Source organism: Acyrthosiphon pisum, unplaced genomic scaffold, assembly GCF_005508785.2.
Source record: "Acyrthosiphon pisum isolate AL4f unplaced genomic scaffold, pea_aphid_22Mar2018_4r6ur Scaffold_21407;HRSCAF=23902, whole genome shotgun sequence".
In the NCBI taxonomy this organism is placed as follows: Eukaryota; Metazoa; Arthropoda; class Insecta; order Hemiptera; family Aphididae; genus Acyrthosiphon; species Acyrthosiphon pisum.
Genome location: NW_021770871.1, coordinates 54,417 through 70,124, shown reverse-complemented (window position 1 = coordinate 70,124; position 15,708 = coordinate 54,417). Strand labels below are relative to the sequence as shown.

Sequence of the window (15,708 nt, the reverse complement as noted above, 5' to 3'; positions counted from 1 at the left end):
AAATAATAATTAGGTACCTACAGTAACAATTTTCATAACATAGTAATATAAAGTTTAAAGACTATTTTGAAGTTAAGATTGTTTATTACTTTTATAACATTTAATTGTTGCAGGTAAGTTTTTGAGTATTTTTAGTAGGTATCTAAATGTCAATTAATATAATTTTTAAATAATTTAATGTTAATATTTTAATATTAGGTACGATTCTAATTGTACTTGAATTATAATTATAAATGTATACATATACATATATTATATTATATACAAATGTTGCAAATGTTTAGAGAAATAAATAATATAATATTTATTTATATACAATGAATTGTGTCTTAATTATTTTAAGGTGAGACGAGTAACTTCCCACATGTATCCACAAAATATGGTTACATTAAATGATGCGTGGCTACGGGCTGAAAACGGTCAGTATACTCTAGATGAATTTCAAAGATATACAGCACATACACCAGAACAAATATTGATGGCAGAAATTGGAGAGCCAGTATTTGTGGAAAGTGAGTTTTATTATTATTTTATCCTATACACATAATTTAAATCAAAAATAACTTTACTTTTCAATAAATTTTAATTCAAAAATAGAATTTTTAATATGATTATTCATTGCAATACTAACATTACTTAATTTACACTAGTATATAATAATAATAATAATAATAATTTATTGTAAAGAGAAAAAATTTACAATAAAATAATAATAACGCCCTTTAGGGCAAAGAGTACAGATATATAGAGTAAATACAGATAATATAAAGTTACCACTTATATAAAGTAATTCCACTTACATTAACCACATTTCATTAAAAATTGTTCTACAGTTTAAATCTAACATTGATCGATTTCAGATGATCTTCAGGACTTGGATTTAAATTTACAAGCTTTACCACCACCACTTCAACATATGGGTGATCAAATGAATCCAGAAGAACGTGGACGAAGAAGGCGAGGACAAGGTAGAGCTCATATTCCTGAAAGTAAAATATTAATTACATAATCATTTAAGGTACGCCAAGTTAAATTAATACTTATTTTTAAGATGAACAAGGCCCGCAAAGAATGCGTGTAAGGGGTAGGATACATCCAAGAAGAGGGCAAAGGGCTAATAGAGGCAGGGGGCAAGTCCCCAGAGGACTTGCTGCACAGGCATGGGCAGAATTTTTTGCCCAACTGTCAGAGGATGACGAAGGTACTTCGAAAATAATTAAATCAACATAAAATTAGTAACAATTTAGTTAACAAGGTTCTATTTATTGGTATTTACTTTGATTTTAGAGATACAGCCACAATTACCACCGGTTCAAGAACCAATTCCAGAAGGTAAGAAAGTAAATAAAATAAATAGATTAATATTTTAAGTAATTTATGTATATTATATTTAATTAGATATTGCTGAAATCTGCATCATATGCATGGATGAAGAGGTATCTGTGACATTGATACCTTGTAGACATAGATTTTGTCTCATTTGTGTACTGCGCCTTCAACGAGATGCTATACAATTTATTGTTTGTCCCTTATGCAGAGGAAATATTGACTCATGGGAAAATATGTAATTTTAATTTTAATTATGGTTTTATTTAAAAGTTTTTGTTTTTAAAATATTAATTATATATTTGAGATTTTGTTTTGTTTTGTTTTTTTTTTTTAATTGAAAGTGGTTTTTATTTTTATTATCAAAAGTATTTATTTTAATTTTCTTAATTTTTAAAGTTTATTGTTTAAGTTGTATGACTATAAAATTCTAATTGATATAAAAGAAAGTATTTGTTTTATTTAATTGTAGGAAAATTATTAATTTAAACTAGTTTCTATATATGTACATAATGCACTTAAAACAAACAAATTGAAAATTGAAAATCATACTATAATCATTTGTGAGACAAGGCGAATACTGAAAATTTTAATATAATAAATTGGTTAAATTGGAGGTATTGGTACTAAAACTATGTAAATGTGGGTTAGGAATTTCCCAACATTTTTTTAAAAAATGCCTATGTGGCTCACTATTTACGTCTTACCTATTACAATAAGAGTCTAAGTTCTAAGCTAATAGCCTAACAATAAAATTGCACTAATAACTATTTACTATGCCTGTTGCGTGTTGTAGTTGTCTAACCTATACTATAAGTCCTATAGTAATAAATAATATATGGTAACTTACTCATAATATAACAGATTGTATTCTGTATTCTGTAACAAGTATAATATAAGACATATTGATGTATAATAATATTATGTAATATGTATCTGTAATCTATACATGTAATCTATACATGCTTTAGTAGTATCACAGGTCAAGTAAATAAGATAAGACAGTGTAGGAAACATTTGGAAAATTATAATTGACCCAATATCCAATTCTCCAATTATTGGGAGAACTGCTCATTGGGACAATCATTTTTTGGCACAACGAAACACTCCCAATAGAAATTGGGTTAATAATAAATTGGGAGAATTGTTGGTTGTGAAAGAATATCATTTTTGATAAAAATTGTATTGGGATAATTGTAAATTGGAATAAAAAAATGTTGTTTCCTGGCTTGTACAATATTTTTTCCTTATACGTCCACAAATCCAAATGATAATTCTCCCAATACAATGTATATCTAATTGTAATTGTCCCAATAACCAATTCTCCAAATATTGGGAGAACTGCTCATTTGGATAATAATTTTTTGGTAGAACTGAAACACTCCCTTAACAGTTATCAAAGTGACTTGAATACATAATATTATACTTTTGTTTTTTATCACTAATATCAATATTTTGAAATATGGCTCACACAACCGAATTTTTCCGGTGAGTACCTACCACTAGTTTTTATCTATTTATGAATTATTTTTATACCTATTTTATTCGTTCGTATTAGGACTTGGGTAAGGAGGGAAAACGAATTAGATTATTCCTCCTCTGAAGAAGAAGAAGAATATATTTCGCCATACAAATCATTACAATTAACAATGGATGCGTATCAATTGCAGCATATTACGCATTTTCATTATATTCTTAAACACGGTTTCGTCTAACCTGCGAATAAAATATAAACTAGAACCTAAAACTAAACCAAACTTATCCCGGACAAAGGTTTCCCACTCGTATGTCCGGGATAGATGGTACTTTCGATGGAAGGTTTTTTTTCCCTGCATGCCTGGCAATTAATATCGAATTTTGAATGGTTGTTTAATGACACCTCGCAATGAGGTGTCATTAAACTTTTAAGAGAGGTATGAAAATACCTCTCAATTGCTTCTAAGACTATAAAAAAAAATAAATAAAAAAAAAATTCTTAAAGATAGTAATAATAATATAAATATTAAAAATAATGATACTTAATCGAAACGGCGTCCATCGTAAAATGTTTTGCAAAAATATAAATGTCGTTACAAACCAAAGATCGAAATACGACTAATTCTAGTTCGTTAGATATGTTTTTGATGAGAAAAATTATTGCCATACAAAAGTAATAATACAATAAGAGATTCTTTATGTTAACACCCTCATAAAAAGTCATAGATAAGTATAAAGTAGGAATATTTTTATTTCTATGAGATACATTGTCCGAAAAGTGAAAAGTAAGACAATTTATATAGTAGGTGATTATGCTTGGATCCATGGGTTGAACGATATATAGTCGGCTAGATAAAGGTTAAGAATAAAATAGATAGAATTCATATATACATAAATCTGAATATTATAAATATGTTTAAATATAGTATAAAAAAGTAAACGTGTGAGAAAAAAAAGCGCGGTGAATAGTTATAGTTTTTTTTTTTTTGACTTGATTCATCGTTATCTTGTATTGGCAATAGGCATAATAGCCTCACCGCTCTCTTCCTCGGCCCACTTGGAGTATTCACCGTTGCGACTCGTACGACGCCGTCACTGCCCGGAAATACTTCGCTCACGCGTCCCAGGTGCCATTGTAACGGGGGCAAATTTTGGTCTTTTATCAAAACCATGGAACCAATTTTTACAACGGAGTTATCTGGCTTATTCCATTTGGAACGTTCTTGGAGTTGACTTAGATACTCTAAGCTCCAACGTCTCCAAATTTGATGCGTAATGTGTTGTACCTTTTGCCACCGTGACAACAAATTATTGGTTAAGTTATTTATTTCTGGTTCTGGCAACGCTGAGAGTGAGTCTCCTATTAAAAAATGGCCAGGAGTAAGGACGGATAAATCAAAAGGATCAGTAGATAACGGGGTAAGTGGTCGTGAATTTAAACACGCTTCAATCTGTACTATTAGCGTATAGAACTCATCGTAGGTCATTTTTACGGATCCTATACTGCGATTTAAATGTTTTTTAATGCTGTGAACCGCCGCCTCCCACAGTCCGCCGAAATGAGGGGCCCGTGGAGGAATGAAATGCCATGTCATTTCATTATTGGTCATAAATTGATTAATCCGTTTTTTGTGGTCTTCCACCGACATTAATTGTTTTAATTCGTTAAATTTATTGTTCGCACCTACGAAGCAAGTGGCGTTATCGGAATATATATTTTTACATAAACCTCGGCGGGATATGAATCTTTTTAAAGCAGCGATAAATGCATCTGTGCTTAAATCACACACTAGTTCTAAATGTACAGCCTTCGTCGCGAAACATACGAACACGCATATATATGCTTTTTGAGCTGCGGCATTTCGTCGATTACTGCATTTCAATAGAAACGGTCCTGCGTAATCTACCCCACAATTCTCGAAACATCTACTCGCCCGATCGACTCGAAATTTGGGTAAATTACCCATTAAAGGTGACACATTTTTCGGTCGTGCTCTAAAACATTTTACGCATTGATGTACGACTTTTCGCGCACATCTCCGCCCATTGAGTGGCCAATATTTTAATCGCACCGTTGCAAGTGTAGCATGAGGACCAGCGTGCATTAACCTTTCGTGTTCGCGTAACATAATTAATTTCGAAGAGTTTGTCTCCTTAGGTATAATAATTGGAAATCGTTGATCTGTATCAATAAGTGTCGCGTTGGTTAGTCTACCGCCCACGCGCACGATTCCATCATCGTCTATGAACGGGTTTAATTTATATATATTACTACTCAACGACACATAGTGTTTGCTTTTTAAATCTTTAATTTCCGAGGAAAAATATGTGCCCTGTAATAGTTTAATTATTGATTTTATTGCAGTTAATACCTCGTCTGTATTAAGCGGGCCGGTAATTCGCGGAATATTATTACGTTTTGATAATGAGTTGTTTTTGTATCGTAATAAGTACGCAACGACGTGCGATAATTTGTTCAGCGTCGAGTACTTATCAATGTCAAACGACTCACCCACCTTTGTAGTACACACTATAATAGGCGTAATCTTTTCTTCATTTTTGATATCATTTATATGTGCGGAACCTTCTATATATGCTGTTGAATGTTTAAATTCATTATTTATTAACCATACCGGACCATGCCACCAAAGCGTATTGATTTTTAATTCGTTCGGCGTACACCCTCGTGACAATACATCAGCTGGATTGTCGTTCGATTTCACATGTCCCCACTCCAAACTATTAGTTAATGTTTGGATTTCACTGACACGATTCGCAACGAATGTTTTCCACCTGCCTGAATCTGCAGCTAACCAAGCTAAGGTGACAGTGGAATCTGTCCAAAAATATCTTTTTGACACACTTATATTAAGTGCTGGTATAACTGTGGACATTAGACATTAGTGGATAAAAGTAGCGCCGCGCATAGCTCTAATCTAGGAATAGAAATTACCTTTATTGGCGTAATACGAGATTTGGCACACACTAATTGACACGTAATATTACCGTCCTTATCTGACGTACGCATGTATATACAGGCGCCATACGCCTTCATGGACGCATCTGCGAACCCGTGTATCTCAATTTGTTTATGATTATTGGATCCAAGCCAACGTGGTATATTAAAAGTATTTAATTCATTTAAACAATCGATATACCCGTTCCACACCGATTGCATGTGTGGTGGAATTTGACTATCCCATTCAATTTTCTCACGCCATAAATCTTGTAGTAATATTTTGCCCACTAATATTACTGGACCTACTAGACCTAATGGGTCGAATAATGTTGCTAGTCCAGCAATAACATCTCTTTTGGTTACCTCAATGTTTATTTTCGGTGGTTGAACAACGTAAGTGTAATGATCACTGTTTGGTTCCCAATACAAACCCAAGGTCTTCACACTTTCCTTATCCATTGATACTGACGATGCTTCGTTTTCATTTGTGTCCGGGATTAGGTTTTTATGATTTGCTGTCCATTTAGATAATTCAAATCCTGCCTTATGCATGATTGAAATCAGTTCATTACGTAATTGTATTGCTTCCGTTAACGTATCGGCTCCGGTAAGACAATCGTCTACACAGAAATCGTTTTTTATAATTTCTTTTAATTTTACGTTGACGGCGTCCTCAGCAACGCGGTTAACACAACTTACTGCCAAAAATCCTGCAGGTGCTAAACCGTATGTTACAGTACACAACTTATAAATTTTTATTTTATCATTTTGATCAGATCTCCACAATATGCGTTGATAATCGCGATCTTCTTTGTGTATTAATACCTGTCGATACATTTTTGTTATATCGACCGAGAACGCATATCTATGTGTTCTAAACCGAATGACGATTTCTAACAAATCAGGCTGTATTTTCGGACCATTCATTAATGTATCATTTAATGATATGCCGGTACTTGTTTTTGCTGACCCGTCGAAAACAACACGAAGCTTTGTTGTTCTACTGCGGTCATTTATCACATACGAGTGTGGTAGATAAAAGCAATTATTGTCATCGATTACCTGTTTATCACCGCCTGCGTCGCATACGCACTCCATGTGTTTAAGGTTTTCATATTCTTGCATAAACATTTTATATTTCGTATATAGCTCGGTATTATTGCGTAATCGTTTTTCTAATGATAAGAATCTTAGTAATGCTGATGCATATGAGTTACCTAACTGCCGATAATTGTCCTTGAATGGTAACCTCACCACAAATCTACCGTCTTTATCTCTCGTGACGTTCTCAATAAAATGTTTGGAGCATGTATTTTCTTCGTCAGTGAAATTACGTTTTAGGCATTGGTCACACTACGCCCGATATTGGCCGATTCGAGACCGTCAAATTCGTCCGATTTTTCGGGTTCATTTATCGGCCGAATTTTCTGGTCTCACTGCACACGTTATCGGTCAAATATATACATCCGTTTAAATATATTGTAATATGCATCATTCGTGATTCAGTAGTTGAATGAAATGGAAGTAATCGACCAACTTTATTTTTTGGAAACCAGTCCTGTTCTAAAGTATTTACTGTTCAGTGAAAAGGTAGAAAGGCAATGGTGGGTCAACAGAATATTTGAAGAAAGGGAAAAATATGGTGAATTTCACACGCTTTCCCCACAACTTTTAAAACAGCCAATCAAATTTTTTGAATATATGAGGGTATCACCTGGAACCTTTTTTTATATTTTGGAAAAAATTCGTCCATACATAGAAAAGTATTGCAGTTTCAGAAAATGCATCATTCCAGAAGAAAGACTTGTAGTAACTTTAAGGTAAATATTATTATTTGTATTAGTATTAGTATTATTGTTAATGATTATTACTTTATAATTTCTCAATTAATATATAAAATAACTAATGAAATGAGATAATTATAATTTTCCGAGCTATAATTACTTTTTTTTTACACAAATTTAATATAACATGAATAAAGTTATTGAACAAATATATCAGTATAAAATAGTAAAAACTTTTATTGAACAACTTGTTAAGAAAAAAATAAAAATAACAACTTTTCGTACTTCCAATTAAAAAAAAAATAATACATAACTTTAAAAAAAAAAAATAATACATAACTTTTTAATATTATAATAAAAAAATAACTTGCTAATAAAATATATATATTTTTTTATTCGTTATTAACGTTTTGCCAAGAAGATAAAAATGTATTATTATCTACAGCTGTGGGATTTAAGTTTGTTTGACCACAAGAAATAGTGTTCTTAATATTAGACTGGCCATTTGATGAAGAATATTCGGGCTGGTTCATATAGTATGAGGTTATACCCAATCGACGAATTGACAAAGAATGGTGAAGGAGTAAAAGTATTACTTGATCCAGCGGTATTTTCAGTTTGTTCTGCCATTACGACATTTTGAAGTTTAAGCCTTACAGCTAACTTCCTCTGTTTTGGTATTTCTCTTAAATGAGGCAACAAACTCATAAGGAAATGAAAATCTTCATCTTCATCATTATTTTTTTTTTGTGAATTCGCCTGTATCGTATTGAACTGTAGAAGTTTTTGTTTTTCGATTGCTAGTAAGTCTTGCATCACATCATTTCTTCCCTTCTTTTTTTTGATGATGGTTCTGCTTCAAAAGATAAGATACCAGACGATGAATTTTCGGTACGTTTTTCAGAAAAACTTGTTTCATCAAAATCATTCACGATATCAATGGATGAATTACATGGTGAATTTGGAAAGCTCTCTTGTTCATCAGTATGAGTTTTTGATTGTTCTACTATGTTTCCTACCATTTTTCTAGGAGTTATATTATCCTTTAAAAAATATAACGACTCAAAATATTTCCACTGTGATTCAACCATTTCTTCCTCTAATCCTGATCCTGTGGGACGTTTTAATTTTTTAAATTCTTTCCTAAACGTATCTCTCAAACTTGCCCATTTAGTCTTTAAAATATCACCTATGTAAAAAAAAAAAATTAGCCTACTAAATGTTTATACATATTATAATTATATTATATTAAATTTGTATTGTTATTACTTATTAGTTTTTATTTACGGTATCCACGCGGTAAGTTGAATTAATATTATAAAATTTAAAAAAAAAAAGTAAAATCATTATTCTTGGTTATTTGATATATAACTTCGTTCAAAATTGAACTTCAAATAACTATAAAAGTTGAACATTTTATACATTTTTAACTACAAAATAATTATTAAATTTTAAATTTGATAAATTTTGTGAAAATTCGAACTTTAAATGCTTAAAAATATTTTTATTATTAAAGAAATATTTTTCAACTGCTATTGTAACAATATATCAGGAGCCTTGTATTAAATTTTCAAGATTTTTTACTCAATAAATAAAATTTTATTGACATTCATAGAAAAAAAACTAATAAAATTGGAAACCGAAAATGTCCCTAAACAGTTCAAAACAAATTAAAATATTTTGATCGAATTTTATCTTTTATAGATAATGCTAATTAAAAAACCAGTGAAAATGTCATATATCTATGGTCCAGTGGCGTAATTTAGTCATGTTTTTTTTTCTTTTTTGGGGGGGGGGGGGGGATTGAAACATTTACCTCCAACACTACCCGTCAAAAGGAAAAAAATTGTTTATATCATAAAAACTTTTCAGTGAAACCATTGTGATCTGTAATTAGTATAATGTAAGCAGTAGGATACATGTATAAATGGATGCATACATGAAAATAAAAAATTACATAATATTTAACAAAGATTTAAATGTACTAATTCGAGTAGATTGGAATAATCTGCGTAGACATAAAATACTCAAAATTGCAATCTTTAAAAGGTCCAATCGAACAAGATACTGAAGTTGAAAACGTAACATTATTTCGACCATACTTATCGTATACACACACAAAAAAAATTTAAAAAATTTAAAACAAAAAAAACAATATCATTGTTAAATCAATTAATTCATTTCTCCGCTCAGAATCTAAAACTAAAAAAAAATTGTTTTCGTTAGCTTAAAAAAGTTGAAAATGTAATACAATTTTTTAAGGCTTCTCGCACAAATTGTTACAATAGCAGTTAAAACATATTAAAAATACATAATACATATATATGCATACGAATTGCATACACATATCATTTTTTTTTTAAGTTCAAATTTAGTATTAAGTACCATAAAGATATTATTCCTGGGTACTTGAAACTTTAAAAAGTTCTTTAATTTGTTTTGCCAATAATTGCTTATTTTTTTTCAAGGAAATGTATGTTTATTTTTTTGTATTTTTTAGGTATCTATCTACAGGCACATCTTATCGAGCGTTGTCATTTTCATTCCGTATGGCCCATAATACAATTGGTAAAATTATCTACGAGACTTGTAATGCTATTTGGGATGTTTTTTCTAGCATTCATATGCCGTTCCCAAGCACTGAATTATTTGAACAAATTGCCTATGATTTCGAGAAACTATGGAAATTCCCGAACTGTATTGCATGTATTGAGTCAAAACATATTCGTATAAAATGCCCAAATAACTCTGGTTCGATGTTTTATAATTACAAAGGTTATTTTTCTGTCCACTTACAAGGAGTCTGTGATGCCAAATACAAATTTATATCGGTTGATATAGGAGCATACGGACGACAGAGCGATAGTGGAATATTTACCGAATCAAATATTTTTAAAAATTTGGAAGCTAAATCCTTCAATGTACCTAATTACAGACCATTACCGAACACAACTACTCCAATGCCATTTGTTCTGTTGGGTGATCAAGGATATCCACTGAAAGAGTATCTATTAAGACCCTATCCATTTGATAAAAATTTGGATTCGGCAAAAGAAACATTTAATTATCGTTTGAGCAAAGCTCGGCGTATGATTGAATGCACTTTTGGAATTTTGGTATCGAAATGGAGATGTTTAAAAACCGAACTTCAAATGAACCCGGAACATGTTGATATAGTTATTAAGACTATATGTTTATTACATATATTATCATTGATAAGACGTATAGACGAGACACTATTGGAGCAGGTTCGTCGTGACTCACTATAAACTCGAAACACATTCAGTATCTAGACGTAATAACAGATCCAGGACCGGAAGTATACATAATACGTGATACTTTTAAAGACTATTTCACAACTGTTGGAGCTATAAAAATAAAAATAAAGATTGCTAAATTGTACGTGTAATATATAATTCATTACCTACCTAAATTTGTATTTTATTTATGATCTATTTATCAAATTTAATTCAGATTTACCACCATCACAATAATAATAATAAACAATAATCTCTATTACAATACTTAATTAATTTTTAAATGAAATTTATGTATTTTTATTTTTTATATTTACTTACTTTTGACCTGCATTTCTTTTTCGATTTCCTGCCACAATTTCCTGGTTATATCTCTATAATGGTGTTTTTTGCTTGTAGAATCCCATATAGGTTCTCTTTCAAAAACTAAACTAATTAATCGTTCGCAATCAACCATTATTTCAAAATTCAAAGATACGTTTTTTAATTCAATAAAAATGACAATAAAAAACACAAGCAATGAAACACAAAAACTAGCGACGCGTACAACGTACCGTCTTCGTACTAGTGTTTGATGTAAATGATGAATAATAATACTGAAACCCAATGAAACTTAATAATAATTGTTCAACTATAAACTATACTTATATTATATTGGTATTATTTCGGATCGGTAGAAGATGCGCGGGAAATATCCATTTTCGGCTTCAGACGGCCGACAAAAACAAATAATATTGTTTTTGCCCGTTAACGGACGTTTGTGAAGTTGGCCCCCCCACTATGTCCAATCGACATCAGACCAATTTCAACATTCAGTAACCTTTTAGTAACTAATTGTAACCTACATCAAACAATTTGTAACCAAACAGTTTCGGAGAAAACTCAATTTCCATTTGGGGGGGCTAACTTCACGTAGCCCCCCCGACATTGTCCTATCGAATCCGGACCTATCCAAACATTTAGTAACCTTTTAGTAACTAATTGTAACCGACATCAAACAATTTGTAACCAAACAGTTTCCGAGAAAACTCAATTTTCATTTGGGGGGGCTAACTTCACGCAGCCCCCCCACTTTGTCCTTTCGAAGTCCTTTTTAAGTACTTTTAATTATTATGGTCTATCATGTGCAACTGACTCACAATACTTTTTTTTTACCTCACAAAAGTATTTTCCTCAAAGGAAAAACCAGAATTCGATACTTACATAGTGTCTCCAATTGAATTTATTTCAATTTGTATACGATATAAATTTTAGGACATAATAATATATTTAGCAGGTAACTTTTCAAAATTGTTACTAACTATTATTTGTAATCTTAATAAAATATAATATAGAACTAAAATATTATTTTGACTACTTATATTTGTAATCTACTTTAAGTCATATTGCTGTGTATGGTTTTATTTAAAAACAATTACATGAGTGAAATGTAAAATAAAAAATAAAATAAAGTTTTATAACTGACTTGTGTAAAATAATAAATCCTCAATTTTTTTTATAAAAATCTTAAAAATTAATTTTTTATTTATACAACTAGATGGGGCCTTACTAGCATAGTATCTGAGTGAAATCTTTTCATTTTTTTTTTGCAAATCATTGTGTTTTTCCCATACGTTTTATTTAAAAACAATTGCATGAATGAAATGTTAAATAATATAAAAAAGAAAATAAAATAAAATATTAGAACTTTGTGTAAAATAAAAAATCTTTAAATGTTTTTTTAAAAATCAAATAGCTACCGAGAAAACTCAATTTTCATTTCAGTGGGTCTTTTACTAAAAAAATATTTTGAATTATTTATTTTCAAAACTAGACATCATAGGCGGTTATCACTTATCAACTGAAGGAATTTAATTTCTATGGTTTGAAACAAAATTCTTATATCTATATTTATTATATTTTTTAGCATATATTATATAAATGAATTATTCTGCATTGAAAATGTGCAAACGATTCAAAAATGTTGGGTTATTAAAAACATTTTAGTGATTATTAGTTTATTGAGTACCTATCATACTGTATGATTACACAATAATTTTATTTTGTGGTATGTATCTCATATCTAGGTTAACAATTTCAATTCATAGAAAACTACATACAATCATGGATAGTAATATTACTGTTAAGTTGACTCTACACAGCGTTTGAAAAATCTAACAACGCACATGACCATGTAAAATACTCAGTTTAATCCTATCCTACAGTCTTTGTTGGACAATATTGACTTAAGGTCCTATTATTTTTTTTTGCAACTTAGTACAATTTATGCAATTTTTTTGAAAGTCACTGATTAATTTATACCATGTCAGTACAATGGCCTAGTATATGTTTAACGTTTATAATATAAAATATTTTGTAATACTATAAACTATTCCACCATGTTAAATGTTAATACTCGCAATTTTATTGAGTCGCCGGTGCCGATGCCATTTTGTCCTCAAAAATACACTCCGCGGGAATAACGACACCGCCTTGTAGAATAAACCAAATTTCATATTTTTTTTTTTAATTGCTAGAGAGAAATATTTTACTGCCTGCATCGATCTCCGTTTTTTAATATTTTATTCTCAAACTTTATAATATGTCTAAAAAAAATACAATATAAAAGCATTTTTTAAAAAAATTTTTAATACAATCATTTGAAATAAAATACAAAATCAGAGATCGATGCGGGTTGTAAAAAAACTTCTCCTGTCTGTCAGATAAAAAAAATAGCTTCAAAATCCGACAATTCTACACAGCTTGAGAGTTATTCCCGTAGTCATTTTTTTGATACAATACACCCTATCAACCCCCTCCCTAAATAGGAATCGGGTAGTAGATTAGTAGATAAGTCTTATAATTAAGGAGGCAACTAAAATTTAAAATTTAATTTTAAAATTTTATAGAATTGTGGAAATTTTGAAAAACGGGCATCGGGACCCTTAACTCGCAAAACTAGATTTAATCATTTTCCTTCAATGTGTTTAAATTTGATTATATTATACTATTCCCTTTGCTATATTATTTGTATAGTTTACTGTATAATAACATTTAATACGTATTTTTGAATTGGATTTATTATAATTTTAATCAATACCACTCATTCAAATAATTATATTCAGTTATAAGTTATAACTTTAAAATGGTAGTATATATTTTGTTCTTATTAAATATACCAACTAGTATTATCCTTTATGTTGTTCAAACAAAAAAAAAAAAAAAAAAATAAAATTACTTATTGGTCTGTTTTATTTAACACTTTATACCTATATACTAATAAGCAATGCGGATTTGCCTTTTTGTCTTCTGTTGAAATAAACCTTATAATTTTTTTTGGAGATAATATAATGAAATTGCGTTGTGTAGCATTTTATATTTAAAACTATACGGTCCATATAAAAACCCAATGCTTGTGGTAATAACGCATCGTGTGGCCCAAGCTTTAAATCAAATTATTATAGTGTTTAAACTGTGCCTATTGTTATTTCTTATCGCGTGGTGGGACCTGTCAATACTTGCGTGCTGTACTTATTCGGGTTTTCCTATTTTTAGTGTAGTGGCATCGTCTTGATATACCATTGGCGATTTCCGTAGACAACAATAATATTATAGGCTAGACTTTACCAATTGATAACAATATTATTAAATTAAAATTATAGTGATTGTGTTGTCATTTGCAGACGTCTTGTCACATACTCTTGCATTTTACTAACCTTAATACATCGTGATTATAATGGTAAGTTTAAAAATATTTTTAATTACAATTGTGTGTACCTATTATTAAAATGAATTTATTAAATGATACAGCCATACGTAATTCTTTAACAGTCCGCTCTACTTCATATTTGTGATTTAATTGTAGTTGTATAGAAATAAAGAAGTATAATATCATATATTTTAATATTGCTAGTATAGGATACAGTAACTACAGAATTAACTTTAACTAATGACATGAATTATCATAATGTTATAATTTATTTAAGATTCCAACTGAAAAAAATAAAGGTATTGGTTTACAATAATATATTATATTACAATCTGAGCGGAGCGATGAATGTATTGATTTTACAATAAAAATTATGTTAATTTGTATCGAACCTACTGTAGGTACATATAATGTATAATAGTAAAAAAAAATATTATGAATTATTTTTGAGTTGTTTCCTCAAAGATTATAATAAAAATGATTAGTAAATACAGTTGATAATATAAATATAGCAGTCCGTAAATTCATTCGGTTTTAAATGTCTCAATCACCTCATCGACTCATTGATATTTTTATGTCAATTCTTGTTCGATGAACATGGTAAAGAGTCCAAATTATTATTTATTTATTATCATAGAGTATCAATGTTACTTTTAAATTTTTAATGTTTTTATGATTTAAAAAATCAAAAACTTGTGACACTTGCAGGGTGGGCCACGGCCCCGGCCCCCCCCCCCCCCCCGTGCGCACGCATATGGTACTTAAATGCATGATTTTGTATATTGTAATTTGTTAGAGTAAATCAGCGTTACCACCGTTTTCTACATTTTAGGCATTATCATGACTATTATTTTGTATCATATGTGTGCTAAGCAACGCGTGAATTTATATATAATGAGTGTGGACATTAATGTCCATTCAATGGCCACCAAGTTTGTTATAATTACTATCGTTCAACTATTTGTTTTATATTAATTATACCATTGATTATAAATACTAAATACTATAGTATTTATAATCAATGATTATACTAAAGATTACTAGCTGATCCCGCGCACTTTAATGCCAGTAAAAAATGATAAATCTTACTATTTTTTGACTCATTTTGTGTGTGTTACGCCACGCAAAGACTTGGAGTGTATAGAAAATATATTTTTGTGTGCATTTTTTTTTTATCAAAAATAAATTTTTAAATTATTATAATTTTTTATCAATTTT

At 30.0% G+C, this 15,708-nt stretch overlaps 4 protein-coding genes and 1 long non-coding RNA gene across 5 annotated transcripts; 1 reads left to right on the top strand and 4 right to left on the bottom strand.

Moving 5' to 3' along the window:
- Window positions 1-700: 700 nt before the first annotated feature.
- LOC115034878 lies at window positions 701-2,269 on the bottom strand. Its single transcript, XR_003840118.1, has 3 exons — window positions 2,177-2,269; window positions 1,041-1,204; window positions 701-983 (listed from the first exon to the last, which is right to left on the bottom strand). It is a non-coding gene; the product is annotated as an uncharacterized LOC115034878 (long non-coding RNA).
- A 768-nt stretch (window positions 2,270-3,037) lies between these two features.
- LOC103308229 lies at window positions 3,038-5,696 on the bottom strand. The gene is made up of 3 exons (XM_008181294.1): window positions 3,860-5,696; window positions 3,133-3,270; window positions 3,038-3,042 (listed from the first exon to the last, which is right to left on the bottom strand). Exons 1-3 carry the CDS (start codon window positions 5,694-5,696, stop codon window positions 3,038-3,040), a joined length of 1,980 nt encoding a protein of 659 aa, XP_008179516.1.
- On the bottom strand, window positions 5,696-6,892 carry LOC103308225. The gene has a single exon (XM_008181287.1). The coding sequence runs from the start codon at window positions 6,890-6,892 to the stop codon at window positions 5,696-5,698; it is 1,197 nt and encodes a 398-aa protein (XP_008179509.1).
- A 1,468-nt stretch (window positions 6,893-8,360) lies between these two features.
- LOC103308224 lies at window positions 8,361-9,426 on the bottom strand. The gene is made up of 2 exons (XM_008181280.1): window positions 9,411-9,426; window positions 8,361-8,734 (listed from the first exon to the last, which is right to left on the bottom strand). Exons 1-2 carry the CDS (start codon window positions 9,424-9,426, stop codon window positions 8,361-8,363), a joined length of 390 nt encoding a protein of 129 aa, XP_008179502.1.
- Window positions 9,427-10,094: 668 nt separating this feature from the next.
- Window positions 10,095-10,814, top strand: LOC103308222 (putative nuclease HARBI1). Its single transcript, XM_008181278.1, has one exon. It carries the CDS (start codon window positions 10,095-10,097, stop codon window positions 10,812-10,814), a length of 720 nt encoding a protein of 239 aa, XP_008179500.1.
- The last annotated feature ends 4,894 nt before the right edge of the window (window positions 10,815-15,708 follow it).